The sequence below is a fragment of the Dunckerocampus dactyliophorus genome, chromosome 4 (assembly GCF_027744805.1).
Source record: "Dunckerocampus dactyliophorus isolate RoL2022-P2 chromosome 4, RoL_Ddac_1.1, whole genome shotgun sequence".
In the NCBI taxonomy this organism is placed as follows: Eukaryota; Metazoa; Chordata; class Actinopteri; order Syngnathiformes; family Syngnathidae; genus Dunckerocampus; species Dunckerocampus dactyliophorus.
Window position 1 is genome coordinate 24,877,748 of NC_072822.1, and position 18,870 is coordinate 24,896,617.

The 18,870-nt window shown below is 40.8% G+C and overlaps 1 protein-coding gene across 2 annotated transcripts in view; it reads left to right on the forward strand.

Moving 5' to 3' along the window:
- The window catches only part of mxd1 (MAX dimerization protein 1), a 35,812-nt gene extending 18,443 nt beyond the window's left edge, over window positions 1-17,369 (forward strand). Inside the window, exons 5-7 of one of the 2 annotated variants that reach the window (XM_054773260.1) lie at window positions 4,303-4,417; window positions 4,673-4,832; window positions 8,106-17,369. In XM_054773260.1, coding sequence (XP_054629235.1) covers window positions 4,303-4,417; window positions 4,673-4,832; window positions 8,106-8,302 — 472 coding nt within the window. In that variant the 3' untranslated portion in view covers window positions 8,303-17,369. The remainder of the gene's footprint in view (window positions 1-4,302; window positions 4,418-4,672; window positions 4,833-8,105) is intronic. The other variant, XM_054773261.1, reaches the window with a different exon arrangement.
- Window positions 17,370-18,870: the final 1,501 nt, after the last annotated feature.

The following is an 18,870-nucleotide window of genomic DNA, read 5'->3' on the forward strand; positions in this document are numbered from 1 at the left end:
TTTCTGTCATGCTTGTTTTTATTTTATTTTTTATTATTAAACTGATTATGGAATGCAGGAAGTGAATAATATGTACTGCACAAGATGTGGAACAGATGGGGGGTAGGATTAAATAAGCTTTGCTTCTTCCTACTTCTTTTGGACATGTGGAACTGTGAAATGATTCATGAGATGTATTCCATTGTAACCTGCATGCATGCTCAAATAAAATCAAACCAAACCAAACCATATCATATAGTCAGTAGCAGGGGTGCAGCCAGGAATTCTGGGTCCCATGGGAAAAAAACATATTCCTCCCCCCATTATTAATAAATTACAAATTTTATTATAAATTACCTATTTTTTGGGTCCCCTGGCAGTCAAGGGACCTTTATACGACACCCCTGGCCAATGGCAGTCATTATAAATAAATTGAGAGAAGTATAATTAGTCCAGGGCCGCACGGTGGTCTCGTGGTTAGCATGTTGGCCAACACAGTAACAGCCTGGAAATCGGGAATACCTGGGTTCAATTCTCCCTTGGGCATTTCTGTGTGGAGTTTGCATGTTCTCCCCGCGCCTGCGTGGGTTTTTCCTCCCACATCCAAAAACAAGCAGGTTAGGTTAATTGGCGACTCTAAATTGTCCATAGGTATGAATGTGAGTGTGAATTATTGTTTGTTTGTTTGTCTATATGTGCCCTGCCATTGGCTGGTGATTGGATAGGCTCCAGCATGCTTTCGCGACCCTAAGGAGAGGAGAAGCGGTATAGAAAATGGATGGATGGCTATTTAGTCAGTGTGATCAGTATTGATATTGGCAGCATAAAACCCCGATCGAAGCATCCCAAATTTAAAAAAACGGAACGATTTGATACGATTCGATTTGATTCAAGTCTATGGTTAATGTTTGCTGATGTAGATATTAATCTTACAAAAAATAAAGATGCCAGTTATATGAAAGTGTCATTCTTATGTGTAAAAGAGCATATCATATCCCCAAGCATGCTATAAGGCAGTGGCAAAAATAAAGTCAACAGAATATCATGTCAAATGTTTGTCTATATTGTTTAGACAAAGACCAAAAAAAGACTTATTGAATGAACATCTTTATCTCTGATTGGATCAATCTTTTACATTCTATATTTTATATCTATATTTTTATACCTGTTAAAGTTGGATTTGGAACATTTAAGTTTTTACATGTCTTAATGTTGCTGGAAATGGAAGTGGAGCCACCAAACTAAGTTTTGTTGTATTCTGTGTGCAATGACAATAAACACATATAAAATATAACAACAGAAAAAAACACAAGTCTTAACCGTCAGTCCGATTAATAATACAAAATAAATAAATATTGCAAAGCCCTTTAAATAATGACAGATCTCTTCCAAGCACTGGTAAGTAAATATTTGTCACGAGTGTAATGAAAATGCTGTTTCAGCTTGGAAAAGTAAACAATCCCATACTCCAAATGTCATAACAACGGTAATCATACAACATTTCAGACTGCTTTGTAATCAAGTTTGTAGTCAAGTTACAAAGCATAAAAGTTACCATACTCTGGCTGTATGGTAACCAGCTGGTATGGCTGGTCAAGCAAGGATTCCTATTGCAACAACACATCATCATTAGGGTAAAACTAACCACTCTCACAACGGTCTAAACCCAAATCACGTTCCCTATTAGTGGGTAAACATTGAAACGCTTGGTGAATTCTGCTTGCAGAAATGAGCCAGTGTTTATCCACAGGCCACGAAATGACTGCTTATTTTTCCATTTTTGTTGTTTTATTTTGTTCGCCTAATCGACACAACAAGCTTCAGATTAATCGACTAAGAAAATAATCGTTAGTCGCAGCACCATAGAAAAGAGTATTATTTATGTTGTAGTTTAAATCGTTGCATTTTATGCCTACGGATTGACCACAATCAGTCACCACCTCTTCTTGTCTTACCAACTACCAACTATTTATGCCAGTGAGTGCATCCATGGCAGAGGATAAAGGCGAAGACAGCAGTATGATTTATTTACTGCCACACATCAGGCAGAGTGACCTAGTTGTTGTTTTTAGCCAGTCTGGGCCTAATCAAAGAGAAATCAATTTGCGTTGCAGAGCTACAAATCTATAGGTGCTGTAGGTATACTGTACTTACCTATTGACACACTGTCCTTGTAGATTTAACCAGCATAACCTAGTACTGAAACAGCCACTCATGAAGTGTTGTCACTCGGACACAGGCCCCGATCCGGGAACTCTTAAGCAACAAACATTTGCTGTGCCGTATTATGTCACAAGCCAGACCATTTAAGTATTATGTAATGACCTTTGATCCAAGTCTGCTTCATTCATAAAATGCTACTTTGTGTGTGTTTTAGGGTTAGGTATGTTTGTTTTTTTTCCAAGCACATTTGCAGTGATCAGGATATACTCACTGGCCACAACACTAGGTACACCTGCCCAATATAATATTTCAATATTAGAAAAAAAATATGTATTTTATTTTTATTGACACTTTTCTAGCAATACGTTGAGCATTATCTTATTAAAGGTACAATTTTTTATACAGATTTTGTATTGCATCTCATTACACTGTACAGGTATGTCTAAGTCGTGGTGTGTGAATGTAATTTGACTGACACCACTGTGAAATAGGCATAATTGTGATAATAAATTCACTTCCGGCAGTGACGCTTACACACTTCCAACATCAAACAATCAGGTCATCCATCCTTCAGCTGCAGGGGGAAAAAAACGTAACATTTTCACAATCAACCCTCAGAAGGAGTGGGACGTCCACACTCCCACTCTGTCAGGCTCACATGATGCACACAGGCACGCACACACACTTTTGTAAGGCTGGAGACGGAGGTGTGTGTTGCATAACAGCAGGGTCAGTCGGTCTCAAACACCCACCAGACCTCAGCAACTGCCAGAACTTTGAGCAGCATGCAATGCATGCAGAAATTGGACATGTACAGTAAAATGTGTGAATAATCACACATTTTACTGTGTGAAATGCGTGAATCTCATTCACGTGACATATGGGCAGATTATTAATCAGTTCAATTTCAAACATATTGTATGTGCCGAAAACATGGGATGTACCAAGCAAAAAATAATCAAATTTTACGATTTGATGTTAGTCACTTCTTGTCCGCTTATGCTTCATCTCATTTATTTCCTAGTTTTATATGATATGGATAAATGTGCAACATTTTTTTATATGCATTGTTTGCACTCTTGTTGCTAATGTAAGTTGAATCAGTTTGCAATGAACCTTTATAAGCAATAATATGGATTAGTCCTTCAAACCTTATATTTTCTGCTTTATATTTTTTTCCAGGTCATATACAAGGTATATAGAGGTCATAATCCTCTAATTTCAGGCCATCCATTTGTTCATTTACTTGCAACAGGGGTGTTCAAATTTTTTCCACCAAGGGCTGCATACATAACAATTAAAGGATGTGGGGTATTTTGTTTATAAACCACTTTAAACCAGGGGTCTCAAACTCAATTTACCTGGGGGCTGCTGGAGGTAGTGTCTGGGTGTGGCTGGGCCGCATCAAGTATTGGGAGTAGGGCTGAGAATCTCAGGATAGGCTCCATCTTACCCGTGACTTAATGAGGATAAGTGGTAAAGAAAATGGGTGGAATTTTTGCACCACATTTTAACCAGAATGCAAGATGCAAGAGTGAGACTGTTTTAGTGCAACATATTGTAAGTGTAAACGGAATTTTGGTTTAGGTGTCTGACAAACAGTAAAGCCATTTTAAACTCATTGAGAAAACACAACATCTCATGTATCTCAAGTAGATGAACGCTACAAAGTAGAAGCATAACAAAAATCAATATTTAGTGTAGCAGTGACGTACTCAGCAGAAAGAGACAGAATGACCGGTAAGCTTGAGCACGATTCGAAGATTTTTTCAAGAAGAAAGCACCAGAGATTACTCTATTAAAAATAATGCAAGGAAATGAGAATCTGAAATTAAAAGCAGAGAAAAACTGTAAATAAAATTCACATATAAGGATGAATGTGTTGGGCTTTTTTAACAGTGGTACATGTATGCTGTACACTTTACCTGTATTATCACGTTATACAAATTATCGACTTATGGTCAAGGCTTCTGTGGAAAAAAATGGTCTATTTTCGATTTTTTTTTTTTTCCCAAACATCTACGTATATACACGGATCCACTGCATAGCATGACATGATGTGCATACAAACATATACAGTAGGTCCTGAAGGAAATTGAAATGAGCTGATCATGTATAACCATGTATGAATTGTTCTTCTTTTCCTTTGTCTACCTTCAGACGGGCACATCTACGACTGTGTTTAGAGCGACTTAAATCCCTGGTTCCTTTGGGTCCGGATGCCAACAGACACACCACCCTGAGCCTGCTGATGAAGGCCAAAGATCACATCAAGGTGCGTGTGCGTGTGGACTTATTAACTCCTCTAGTTACTGCTCACGGCGAACATTTGTTAGTACACTACAGATGGAATCTCTTCTGTACAGTAATTCACCTTATCAATCCAGTTGTCAAAACAGTGACAATTCACTCTCATTTTGTGTTGCACCTCTAAAAAATTTTTATCACAGACACACATTGTTTTGAACCGAACCATACCGGCTGGTGGAAATAGAGGTTAAGTGCATTCATTGCCTTGTTTGCCTCGCAGAGGTTGGAGGAGAGTGACAGAAGAGCTCAACACACCTTGGAGCAGCTTCAGAGGGAGCAGAGACATCTGAGGAGGCGTCTGGAGCAGCTTGGGGTGGAGAGAAACCGCATGGACAGCACCGGCTCCACCATGTCCTCTGACAAATCCGACTCTGATCAAGGTCAGTCATGCATAAATCCTGTTTTGTTTTGTTTGGTTTTGTTTTGTTGTTTTTTTAAGGTGCAAAATGTACACCAACATTTCAGAACATTTTGTTATCCGTCAGAAATTGCAAGTCCTATTATTGGGGAGGAAGCTACAGCGCTATTAATCATCCTCTGAAGAGATGGTCCTTTTTAACTATGCAAATAAATAACGGAAAAAGCTGAGTTTGTTTCTTTTCCCATGTTATGCTTTAGTTCCTGTTTCTATGCTCCTATTTTGTAGTTGCTTCCTGTGTTGCCCTGTTCTGTGTTCTGTCAGCTTTATGTTTCTTACTATACACACTTCTTGCTGATTTGGTATCTTATTATTTAGTTCAGCCGGTGGCGTTTTTAGTTTGTCGGTGCATTGCGAGTTGATGATTCTACATGTGCTTCAAGCCGGTTCATGTTGCTGGATCCCTGTTGCTGCACTGCAACTATTAAAAAAATATACTTTTACCTGCACGTGGGTCTCGTCTCTGCATCCTGGGGTTGTCGCCAGCATTACCACCATGCCCTCGTGTGACATGTTGCTAACTATTTGATCAAACTATCGTCGTCAGAACAAGTTCGACAGGTTTTAAGAAGCGTTATTCTAGTCAGGCTTTCCGCAATTTTATGTTGTTTTTATTGACTTCATATTTTTGCAGGTGCACTTTATAATAGAAAAGCCTTTGTCATTGCACAGTGTACAACATGACAGTGAATTAAGTCTGCATGGGAAACATAATGTTAGGTTACAGCATGACAAATATTCTTTTTTTAAATAAGCCAACAAAAAGCTCTTACACAACCCAAGGTGATTAGAGAGATAACATATGCGTCTCTAGGTCTACCCTCGTCGTACACACACTTAAATGAGTGTTCTTTGTTCATGTGTGTGGGGGTTTGCACTATGTTGCATGAATGCAAAGATATATTATACTAAACAGGAGATTTTAACCTTTTGTCTGCGTTAATAAAGTTTCATCACTACGTGTCATCATGAAATGTAAAAAGGTGCCGTTAGCAATGAAAAATGAGTTGCATCAACACATAAACACAACGTTAGAATAAGAAACTAATCAGTTCTTGCTCAGCAGTCTGAACGCTGAGTTACTTTGATGATGTTGATTCCCAGTTACCGTTTAATCCAGTCTATTTATCTTTTGTTTGACGTAGTTAGGCTGGGACTGTTCTGTTTGTGTGTGTGACAATGTTCTTTTCGTGTTTGTGGAGAAGTCAGTGTGCTTTGGCTTTGGCATGGCTTAGAGCTTGTGGGAATCGGGCCCGGGGGTCTGATGTGCCGAAGCGGCCAGGCGCAAGAAAATAGTATCTTTGGCGTTTATTTACCTAAAACCACAAGGGGTCCAATATAAACACCAATGCTTGCTCTCAGAATGTAATTTCCGGCGGAAGTAGATACTACAGCGGAGGATCATGGGAAATTCCCAGCACTACTGAGACATGGCACAGTATACCCCTAACTGATCGGGTGCAAGGATGATTTTTACATATTCTACATTTCTACATTCTATCATATGTTTAATGTTAAATTCTTACATGTAGAACTTATTTCTGATCAAATTAAATCCTTAAAAGGAAACATGCCCATTGACATGCTCCTAAGAGGTACATTTATTCTTAAGACATTGATTTATCTCCAAAACTAGAGCAACAAGAAGGAAATTATAGTCTTATTCAGTAAATTGAATATATAGCCTATATTTAGAATCAGGTCTACAATCGGAATGTAGATAAATAAATGTTACCCAGTGTAGTCAGTGCATGTTAGAATGTACCCAAGAATGAGACGATGCTCGAGATTGGGTCCACGTGAATGAGACGTGAAGAAATTTTAACATTAATTTTAAGAAAAGTACAATGAAAAAATACGACTGGACAAACTTTTTTGTTAAATTGCATCAAAACAATGCAGGTGTGTTTGAAATGTCCCACAAATTGATGCTGAATTATATTATTGTCAAAATTTTTTGAGACCAAATAAACCCCTAATGTTATGATAATATGTAATAATAAGAACATATCATAACATTGCAATATTTCCTTTAATATGTCAGCGTTCACTCTGTAAAGTTGTGGAATTAGCGTTTGTGAGATGTATTTTCTCATAGGCAATTCGTACTGTTTAACGTTGGCAGTTTTTCTTAAAATGCTGTTTCAAAGACAGTATTTCTTTTGCGACTTACATCATATTTCACTGTTCAATTTGTATTTACTTTGCATCTCGATGTGTAGTTTTTTACCCCGGATTGGAAAACTGGGTTGGGTGGATATGTTTGAGGTGGGCAAGTTCCTTTTGTTGCGTTTTATGTTGCTGCCACTTTCGAATAAATTCGGCATACTGGCTCATTCGTGTTGATGGGCACGACTTGCTCATTGATATTTCCACACGTTTGGCTTTGCAAATATCTTTTTCCCTCATGTTACCTTGCATTGCTCCTCATGAAACCGCCACTCTTTCACTGTGTGTCAGTGCGCGTATGCTAGCAGCCCCGGCTCTCCCCACAGAGACAAAGTGACTGTATGACTGACAAGAGGTCTCAGTCTGTTCGCCGTTGAATATAAGTATGAATCGCGAGACAGTTTTTTTTCTAAACGAGAAATCTCGTCACGTTTTAATCTCACAAGCTCCCTTGTGACAGCCCTATTAGAATGTGAAAGTTTGTCTTGACTACCCCAAGGGCTCTTTGATGCCTACACTTGTATACAGTGGATGCTCGTGCTTTTGCAGTTCAGCATTGATGGCCAAAAATAGGCAATTTTTTTGCAGAAGACATCTCATTCACATTAAGTCAGTAATAACTTCTAAATATGTGATAATACAGGTCAAATATACAGTTTTCAGTGTTAAAGAAAGCCCACAATTTTTACGCTTGTCTTTATTCTTCACTGATAGTTTTTTCGTCAAGCGTTGCAATTTCACATTTTGTTCGGCATTCCTTGAACACAACATAGTTGAGTTTTTATGCATTTCTACTTTAAAATGTATTTAATATGTGTGTGAGGTATGTTTAAGAGATACTGGGGAGGGTTCTGGAGCTCAATTTAATCTAATAATTATAGCAGTCACTCTTACTGCAAATGTTGATCCGAAATTGGTGGATTTCAAGCTAGCAGGAGGGTTTGCAGACATAAGACATTTTTATGGGCGTCTCAATTACTCGCATTTTTTTTGCTACTGTATACTTGCTGCAGTATATCATCAGAACTGCCGTTCAACTGACTTGCTTCCTCCTTGTCGCCAACAGAGGACCTGGATGTGGACGTGGAGGGAACAGACTACCTGCTGGGTGATCTGGAGTGGAGCACCAGCAGTGTGAGTGACTCAGGGGACGAGCGGGGCAGCCTGCGCAGCAGCTGCAGTGACGAGGGCTACGCCAGCGCCAGCCTGCAGCGTCTGCAGGACACTCAGGAGAGAGCCAAGCAGCTGGGCTGCGGCCTATAAACGTCACGTGAACACCGTCCTATCAGAATGTGTCGCCACGTCCTGGTCATGTACCCACCTCACCCTACCAGGACTAACCAAATCCGAGGGTTCTCATCCAGCAAAGCATTTTGACTGTCATCTAGACCCGAGCATCTTTGCCCACAGTCGGTACGTCATCAGCTAACGGTCTTTAGGGGTTAGCTTCTCTGCACCAATCAAACATGTCAGGTCCCTCTATCTTTCAGCCAGAGAATGTCACCACACAATATCCCACTGCCTCTTCTCTATGTCTCAAGAGCCATGGGAAGCACTTATGAGATTTTACACACACATACACACACACGCACACACTCCACTATCCATCCTCGCTGTCCAGTAAGACCATGCTCCAAAAAGGTGTGACACAAGTCTGGCTTTTTGGTCTGGTCAGTCATTTGTGCGTCACATTTTTTTGCTTGAAAATATAAAGGCCCTCTTTATACTACAGCAGAAATGTCAGCAGTCCTATAGAGAGGGTGTTGAAAGACATTTTGAGTGGCCTGTCTGGGCTGCACAGCGTGGAAGAGTTTTTGGAAACTTTAAAAACAAAGAGAAAAGAAAAACTTAAAAAAAAAAAATGTGTCAGGGAACTGCAATATGAGCCTCACTACCAAGGCATCTTTACCCTGGCATTTTTGGTCCACACTTGGACACTGGAGGATTTGGAGTCGGGGTGAAGGGTTGACACTTTTTGACACTCTCTGATGACTGTGTTTTTAATTTATGTGTATGTGTGTGTGTGTGGGTCTGTATCTGTATGTCTGAGCGTTTGAATGATAGAGGTCACCAATCAGTTTCTGAGACCAGCCACTAGGCCGACTAGGTGCTGGTGCATTTTTGTCCACTACTTCTCGACCGGGTGTCACCTGGGAGGGAAAAGTTTACCTGTTGAGAGCAGTCGAGAGGCTGGAGCACATTCCACTGTGTAGGGCAGATAGGCAAGTGAGGTTGAGAGCATTCTTTTCTTTTGGTAGCATGTAGATGTTCCTACTACCATCAATTTACGAAAAGGAGAGTCACGCAAAAAAAAAGAGAAAAAGAATGACTGGAAGGGATGGGCATTCGACTAAATGTCCTTGTTTGATTCATTGAGAAAGTTAAGTCCATTGGTCAAGCATGATTTTTCATATTACTTTTCTTCATACTACAGTGGATAAGTTGATGCTGTTTATGTCGACTGACTCAAGTCCCAGTTCACCATGTACAGTGGAACCTCAGATAGCGTCATTAATCCAGTTCCAGAAGGTCTGACTCTAACCGAAACGCACTCTTTTAAGTTTTCCCATTAGAAATAATGCAAATCCAATTAATGTCTTCCAGACACCCAAAAATATTAACACAAAACACTTGCAACTTTCTTTGGCTCCAGTGTGGGTTATTTTGCATCAAAAAAAGCAGAGACTTGTGGTGTAACTGTGTTAGTTAGCAAAGAACTGCTGATGATGTCATAGACGGGTGACACAGCTGGGGGACAATGACTTCCTCTTCCAGTTTCCATGCAAACACAGGGATGTTTTGTGATAAAATACGTTACAAACACAGCTGAACTCACCCATAATATTAATAACACGACGAGACACGTGGTGTATTCTATGCTATGTTTAACATATGCGAACTGAGGCAAACATTTTTGGAAATGGAAAAATACATTAACTGTGGTGTACCTTAACCGAGGATCCACTGTAGTCTTATTACTAAAAATTTATGAAATTTATCACCGTTGTAAGTACTTTCCCCACGTTCCAATCGTCTTATTTTTTTTATGGGGGCTGGGGCATAGGACAGGACAGGACAGGACAGGACATGACTGCGTGGCTACCCTGACACCAGTTTCGCCCCCTCTTTGTGGAAAATGATAATGGTATAACTACGCTCAAGATGCTCCGATCCTCTCCGTATTTTATATGGTGTCTGGAAGAAAGACTTTGCGCATGTAAAAAATCATGGTCAAAGCTATTTTCGATTGTGTCTACAACCACTTATGTTGACATTATGTTGACCGGTCTGAGGACTGTCGACTTAAACAGGTTCCACTGTGTAGATACACTCTGAGCAAAATTTCAAGACCAGTTGATTAATTATATTTTGCACTGTTGGCTCTTAAGAAGGTTCTAAGTAAAGCTTCAAAATGCAAAAAGATGAAGTGGGAGTGAGTGAGTGCTTTTGAGTAAGCAATCTATTGCAAACAGCCATTAGAGTGAAATAGGCTGTTCATCGACTGATCAAAAGTTTAAGACCATTGGCTTTTCCATCCATCCATTTTCTATGCCGCTTCTCCTGTTTAGGGTCGCGGGGGTATGCTGGAGCCTATCTCAGCTGACTTCGGGCGAGAGGCGGGGTACACCCTGGACTGGTCGCCAGCCAATCGCAGGGCACATATAGACAAACAACCATTCACACTCACATTCATACCTATGGACAATTTAGAGTCACCAATTAACCTAACATGCATGTTTAAAAGCCAAAATCTTGGCAAAAATGTCGATTAAATGTAATTTTCTGTCAGGTATTGCCACTGTCATGATCTCTAAAGGGTAAAAAAACGTTCAGTCTTTGAGTGCATTTGAATTGGTGAGCTGCAGAAGCAGGCCTCTTGCAGCATGCCACTGCTGCTGAGGTTGGACACAGTAAAACAGTCATTTCAAACTTCTTTAAAGATCCTGAAGGTGAAGGAACAACAACAGGACAACTCTGCAATTCACAATGCCCGCCTGAGAAAGAACTTTCAGAGGAATAACCTCACTCTTTTGGACACCCTGCGTGTTCCCCTGATCTAAATTAAATTGACATTTGGGGATGGATTGCAAGGGAAGTTTACAAAAATGGACATAAGTTCCAGACAGTGTATGCCCTCCATGAAAACATCTTCACCACATTCCCACTAGCATCCTGAAAACACAGGCATCAAGCATCCATCCATCTTCTACCGCTCATCCAGGATCGGGTCGCGGGGGCCTACGCAGGGAGGCCCAGACTTCACTATCTCTGGCCACTTCATCCAGCTCCTCCCGGTGAATCCCGAGGCGTTCCCAGACCAGTTGGGAGACATCGTCTCTCCAGCATGTCCTGGATCTTCCCCGAGGCCTTCTACCGGTCGGACTTGCCCTGAACACCTCTCCGAGGAGGCGTCCAGGAGGCATTCTGACCAGATGCCCAAGCCACCTCATCTGGTACCTCTCAATGCAGAGGAGTAACGGTTCTCTCTCGGATGACAGCGCTTCTCACCTTATCTCTAAGGGAGAGCCCAGCCACCCTACGAAGCAAACTCATTTCGGCCGCTTGTATCCGCGATCTTGTCCTTTCGGTCACTACCCAAAGCTCATGACCATAGGTAAGGGTAGGAACATAGATTCGACCGGTAAATTGAGAGCTTTGCATTTCGGCTCAGCTCCCTCTTCACCACAACGGACTGATGTAGAGTCCGCAACACTGCAGACGCCACACCATTTTGCCTGTCGATCTAGCATTCCATCCTTCCCTCACTCGTGAACAAGACCCCAAGGTACTTAAACTCCTCCACCTGAGGCAGCATCGCATCCCCGAACCGGAGATGGCACTCCACGCTTTTCCAGACGAGAACCATGGACTCCGACTTGGAGGTGCAGATTCTCATCCCAGCTGCTTCACATTCAGCTGCGAACCGATCCAGTGAAAGTTGAAGTTCACGACTCGATGAAGTCAGCACGACCACAACATCTGCAAAAAGCAGAGACCCAATCCTGCAGCCACCAAACCGGAACCCCTCAACGCCCTGGCTGTGCCTAGAAATTCTGTCCATAAAACTAATGAACAGAATCTGTGACAAAGGGCAACCCTGGCAGAGTCCAACCCTCACTGGAAACAGGTCTGACTTATTGCCAGCAATGCGAACCAAACTCTGACACCGGTCATACAGGGAACGAACAGCCTGAATTAGCTGGTCCGATACCCCATACTCCCGGAGTACTCCCCACAGAATTCCTCGAAGAACACGGTTGAATGCCTTCTCTATGTTCACAAAACACATGTAGACTGGTTGGGCAAACTCCCATGCACCCTCAAGGACCCTGCTGAGAGTGTAGTGCTGGTCCACAGTTCCATGAGCAGGACGAAAACCACACTGTTCCTCTTGAATCCTATATTCAACTATCCGGCGGATCCTCCTCTCCAGAACCCCTGAATAAACCTTACCAGGGAGGCTGAGGAGTGTAATTCCACGGTAGTTGGAACACACCCTGTGATCCCCCTTCTTAAAAAGGGGGACCACCACACCGGTCTCCCAATCCAGAGGTAGTGCCCCTGATGTACACATGATGCTGACACAGCATTTCATTACTCCTTTTTTGAACATTTATTTCTATTTTGGGGGGGATTGAGCTATGGTCTTAAACTTTTAATCAACTGATGAACAGCCTATTTCAGTTTAATGGTTGTTTACAATAAATTGCTTACTCAAAACATTTTTTGTCTCACTCACATTTCCTCTTTGTGAATTGTGAAGCTATACTTCGAACCTCCCAACAGTGCACAATTTAAATTATTGCAATTTTTCAAGTGATCTTACAATTTGGATGAGGAGTGTATATATTGATCAGAATAATGTTCCCTCGTGTAGTCGTGTTGTGATGGAGGTCTGCAGGGATGTCGCTCATGACATCAATTATGCCCATCCATCATGTCAGGTTGAGTTTTTATCGTGAGCGCCATCCAATAGAGGACTCCAATCTATTTATTCTGTGCTAAAACCACAAACGATCTCTCCTTTGCCTTGCCTCGATAGCCGTCTATTGTTTTGGAAGAAATGTACACCTTTTAATGTAAATAGTTTACAGAAAGATATCTATGTCTATCAGAAGTATTTATTAGAGCTGCAAAATCTAGAGAAGGATATAAATATATATTTCATTAGTTCTACCCAGCTTTTGTTCTTTTCGTGAGGTTTTGTGCCGTTTGTTTGCACAGAATAGTCAATCCATAGAATATTTAGAAATGTCTCTTGTGCCTCCAGTCTGTGTGTGTGTTCACAAGTTGGGCGCGGATCTCTTAGAAGATGAAATGTTACTTGGTGGTTGATGGTCCTCCTTAGCTGTTTTGCAGTGCCACCGAGCCCTAAGACAAAAAAAATGTCAATCAAGTATGAATCAAGTATAAAACAGAGAAGGTGGTGGTTTAGTGTGTAGGAGCCTCAAAGACATCCCGTGAGATTTCATCTCCTTGTTTGGTCAGGAAGCCGCATGCGGTGTGAGGATTGCAGTTTGTTTTGAATGTAGATGTCCTCCATCCTGCAGCCGGCGCATCCGCTTGGTGCCAAAGGAGTCCCCCCGCCCCCTCACTTGTGGCTCTCAGTTCAAGCATGAAGATGGTACACCAAAATAAATGAAAATAAAAAGCAACAAAATCCGAAAAATAGTTAATAGTCTAAGTGTGGAATGCTGCTTTTTTTTGTAATCCAGAAAGTAACCGTGTAGCAATGTTTTAAAGAGGGTGTGAAGGGAAATGGATTGAAAAGAGGTTGTGACTGTGTGCGTGTGTGTGTGCGTGTGTGTGTGAATGCGTGCGTGCATCCTTGGGAATTGATAAGGTACATCTCGATAAACATACATACATGGGATCCCCGTGCATTTGCGATCCAGCAAGTTTGTGGATTTTTGTTTTTAAAAAGTGAACAATGGCAGTTGAAGAGAAAACGGGAGGATTATGGAGCTGAATCTAATAATTACAAGTCACTTTTTTTTTTTGATGTTAAAATGTTGATCCGAACTGGGACGAGAATGTCAACATCACGGTTTTTTGCCATTCAGTGGTGGCCCCGGAACATCACTTCTGCAAAAAGCAGGGATCTACTCTATTTGAGTTTTACAGACTTGGGCGCAGTATTTTGTCATCCATAAAATATATACCATGTGTGACCTTAAACTGGAACGAGTGAAAGCCAAAAGCGGTTATTTATTACAGTGCTCGCATTAACACTTTTATCGAGATGTAACTGCAGTGGAACCCGTATAAGTTGACCCCGCTTATGTCGACAACTCATCAAGTCGACCAACTCAAGTCCTGGTCCACCGTGTCCTCATTACGTGTTAGTCGATGTCGACATACATGGTCATTTCTCTGATAATGAGTCCTTTTATGTCGACGTGTTATAGTATTGTTGACTTCATCATTATCACTTGCGTCTTTTTGCAAAGATTTGTCAAAACCGGGAGCGGCAAAAGGAACGGAACGGCAAAGAAAGGCAAGGTTCTTTCTTCTTTGACGGTGGACTTCTCAGCCATTCTTTCTTATCCCTTTCCGCACCTGAGAAAATGCACCCATTTCAATTTTTCACAAATGGAGGAAAACTGCGTTAAAAAGGTTAAAAAATCCTTATCCTTATCATCCATTCTCAACCGCGAGGGGTCCAATCTGAGGGGTGTCTTCTTCAACGGGTTCTACTGTAATAGACGTTTATTCAGTCAATGTCCTCAGAGAGATTTTGGGGGGGACGGGGGGAGTAATGGTAGTTTTGAGAACATAAAAGCACTTTTTGTTTAGCTTTTAATTAAATAAAAAAAAACATCAACCTGACGGAAGATTCATGCGTTAGCATTAGCATTCGTTTTCCCATCCATGGCCTGCGTGTCTTCCGCCAATCAAACACGTGCAACTCCCCTCCTCCACATGCTGCATTGGCATCTGTGGTGCAGGCCAGGTGGGTATAATGGGAGGGGTTAGTCTTTAAGACCCTGGTGCTTTTAACACCTGTCTTAAAAGACAGGTGTTTAGTCTCAAAGAACAACCAGCTGTTTAAGCTACAGGTTCCAGCATGGGTGGATCTTGTTTATGTTTGTAAGATTTGTGCATTGTGACTATTAATGTTTTGAAAATGTAAAACCCCAACAAAAATACACTACATGTTTGAATATGATGTATTGAAACGTATGGCACGCATTCGTACAACAAGACAGACACAGCTTGGTCATACATCCATGAATGTCATTGTCACCTGATGCTGCCTTTCTTCTAAGAAGGCTCACGTCTGTGTTCAAATACAACCTAAAGGTGGACATTTTGTGCACTTCATTTTTAAGAATTGGAGAACTGAAAGACGCCACTTGGAATATGTGGCAGCAATTTATATTTGCCAGAGAAAGCAATTAAAACAATTTGAAACCCTTGTTTATCTACCTAGAACTTTGTCGTTGTGTTTATTTTACAAGACACAGGAATGTTATTATACTGTGCCCTTCAAAAGTAGTGAGGTCAATTCCTTTACTATTGCTGTAGACTGAAAACATTTGGGTTTGACATCCAAAAGATGAATATGAGACCAGTGAGCAACATTTCCTCCTGTGAGGAACAGAGACAATGAAGGGCAGACTCACATGCCTAAACACCCAATGGTGTTTGAATCCGGTGATGAGCATGTGGATTTGTTTTGGCGATGAGACCTCGAGCCTCTATCACATAATCATAGCATGTCAGTGTGACATTAATGTGTATTAATTAGTAAAATTAAATGTAAAAATGGACAAAAAATGTGCAATAACAACCCATATTTTCCTGACAGTGACTCAACTTGTATGAGTGTGCTTAGACCGTGTTATGTTTTACCGCTTGTGTGTTGAGGATTTTGTAGCAATGTGTGCAGAGGCTGACATCCCATTCGAAAAGTTAGCCAAACTACATCCTTCCCGAAATATTGGTCAAAATTGATGTATTGCATCAATTAATGTAAGGATTTTTGTAAGCATTTAATTTACAGACATTTTATTCACCGACACAAAAAGCACACACTATGGTGGTAAAATAAGCGTAAAAGGAAAAAAATAGAATTCCAAAAATTTTAGTTGGGGGGAATGAAACAAAATTTCAGGAAAAAAACTGGTTTCATAGGGCCTGACTCGTTTACTCAATAAATAGCACTCAATGTCAACACTCAGTTTCAATTTGGCTAGGATAGGTTTTGCCTGTGTAGACTGCATTTAAAGAAACAACATAAAAACCAGAAAGTTTCCAATGGGTGAAAAACAAGCAATTTGATAGAAGATGGAAAATCATTCAGAACCATTGCACAAACATTGGACTGAGGCAGTACAGCCACCCCGTGTTTATCGTGATTAAGTGGTTCCAGATCGTGATAAGTGAATTTCCGCAAAGTAGAATTCCTTTTTCATAAATTTTCATAATTCAAGCATAGAAAACCTGTTTACGACCTTCTAAATACGATTTTTAAGATTATTAGAGCCCTCTATACATGAAATAACACCCTATAGTCACCTTTACACACGTAATACCCAATATTGTTGACATATAAGAAGAGTCCATACGACATAATATAGATTCACACGTTAGCATTGGAAGAGTTTCTTGTGTTTTTACTTCCGGGACTTCTTGCGGTGGCTAATGTAACTCTACCAGCGTAGAATACTACGTATCAACGTATCTTTCAATGTGTTTTCTGAGTGCCTTATATTTGTATTTTGGCTCATTTAATCATTTTTATGCATGAAAATGCTTAATTTAGCCCAAACATACATACAAATTGCTTAAACATGCATATTTTTTTTACTAATAATAGGCCTTAGTCAACCAAGTAACAGTGATGATTCAGTAATATATTTTGAAAAAAGTGTGAAGCCGCAAAATTTAAAGCGCAAATTATGGAGGGATGATTGTACTGCATTTAGAGGTGAAAACGACATGTAAACCAGAGATAACCATTTACTGTTACTACATTATTTACTGGAGACTTCATGAACAAAAGTACAATGCAAACCTCTCATTAGCAACAAGAAAAGGAAAAAGCCAGGCTGGAATTTGCCAAAAACTACAGAGATGAGCCTCAAAAATTCATATTCATATTTTGATGTCAAACCCAAATCTTTTCTGTCAACAGCAAAAATATAGAATTTACCTCACTGTTCCAATACCCATGTGTTCTTGCTATAATAAGAAGAGTTGGAAAGAGCAGCAATAACAACACATGAAAGACCCGGCAGACTGCTTCTCAGCAGTCTACGTGCCAAACCCAAGGTTTGTATGATCACAGCCATCTGACAGCCGCTCAACAGCCAACACACACAAAGCCAAAGGACTTTTTTACATTTTACTTGAAGTGTGAATTTTGATGAGAATGAGGAGAATGATCAAGAATTGATTGGCAGGTCCATCATTTCCAATCACAGGGGGCATTTCAACGTTATCATTAACGCGAAGCAGCGTGAAACAACAGCAGCAACTGTTTACACATCATTAAAACCTGCACACAGTAACTTCCAGTTCTGAGCAAAATTAGTTAATAATTAATTCATCTCTAAACGTTTCGAGCTGAAAGATGAACCATCACCAGAGACAAACTCGCTTTCAAAATACAGTTTAATAATTATCAATGTGTTGGCATAACCTACCTGCTTGTGCTTGTCAAGAAACGTGTTATGTAAGGTGTGTGTGTGTGTTTACAGCTGTGTAAAGGTTGTCGGTCTAGTGGCCCACCTATTGTGGTGGGTATCTCCTGTATCTCGTCCCACCCATCACGTCCACACACACACACACACACACACACACCTGCAAGCTTCCTTACCTACTGACTGACTGTCCTAACAACCAGACACCGCCAGCAAAAGTGCAGGAACTTTTATTTCCTGGTAACTTTGCGTTTCCACCACAATTTCTAGTTCAGGGTAGACAATATTAGCTCATTTTTTTTATTATTAAAGTGTCAGTTTGTAAAATATAAAGCAAAAAGATGCAAAACAAGTAAGAATACAAAGCATTAGTGAAGGGTTATTGCTGTGTCTTTTGTTGGCAAATGTCTACGTCCACAGCGTAGAAACAGTCAGAAAGACGTCCTCTCAGTGAATGGTGATATCGTGGTGGTCAGACGAGTCCACGTGGTCCTTTTCCGCTGTAAGTATCAACACATGAAGAATAAATAACAGTGTTGAGCTCATGTCGACGACGCCATCACATCCACCGACTTGTATTTAGAGCGGTAGTCGGTTAGCATTCGTGCTCACTCTGCTTTTGTAGCTAACAAATGGCGTGCCGCTGACTACTGTTATAACATGTAACAAAGGAAATCGTAAATATTTGATTGATTTAGCTTCATTCCACTTGTTTACTGCTTCCTCCATTACGCCACACGTCCTCAAGCAGTGAGCTAGCATTTTGTTACAGCAGCTCAGTTGGTGGCCATATGACTTGTTGGTACAGTAATACAGCGGTTAGGCCCACTACCACTGTTCTTAGTCTTTTCGCCGATTTGTTTCGGCCAGCTTGTTGACTATTCTTCCACACACTCGGGTGTTTTGAGACGCTGTCTCAAAATCCCGCTAAAGACTGTATTCCTCTGTAAATATGTTTAAAAAAAAAAAAAGTCCATCTGCTTATCGTAGCTTCGCAATTCGCATATCAACATGAAACTTAAAGTTTGTAGCCGAACGCCGGTTTAAACATGGCAGCTGAGTAGAAGCACTAAAAGCGGGTTCAACCAATCAGTGTTTCTCGCCTCAGGTGTCAGCTTTTCTTTTGATCACGGCTGCAAAATGACCCAAAATGGAGCCAAGGGAGGTTGCAAGTGCAAGCAT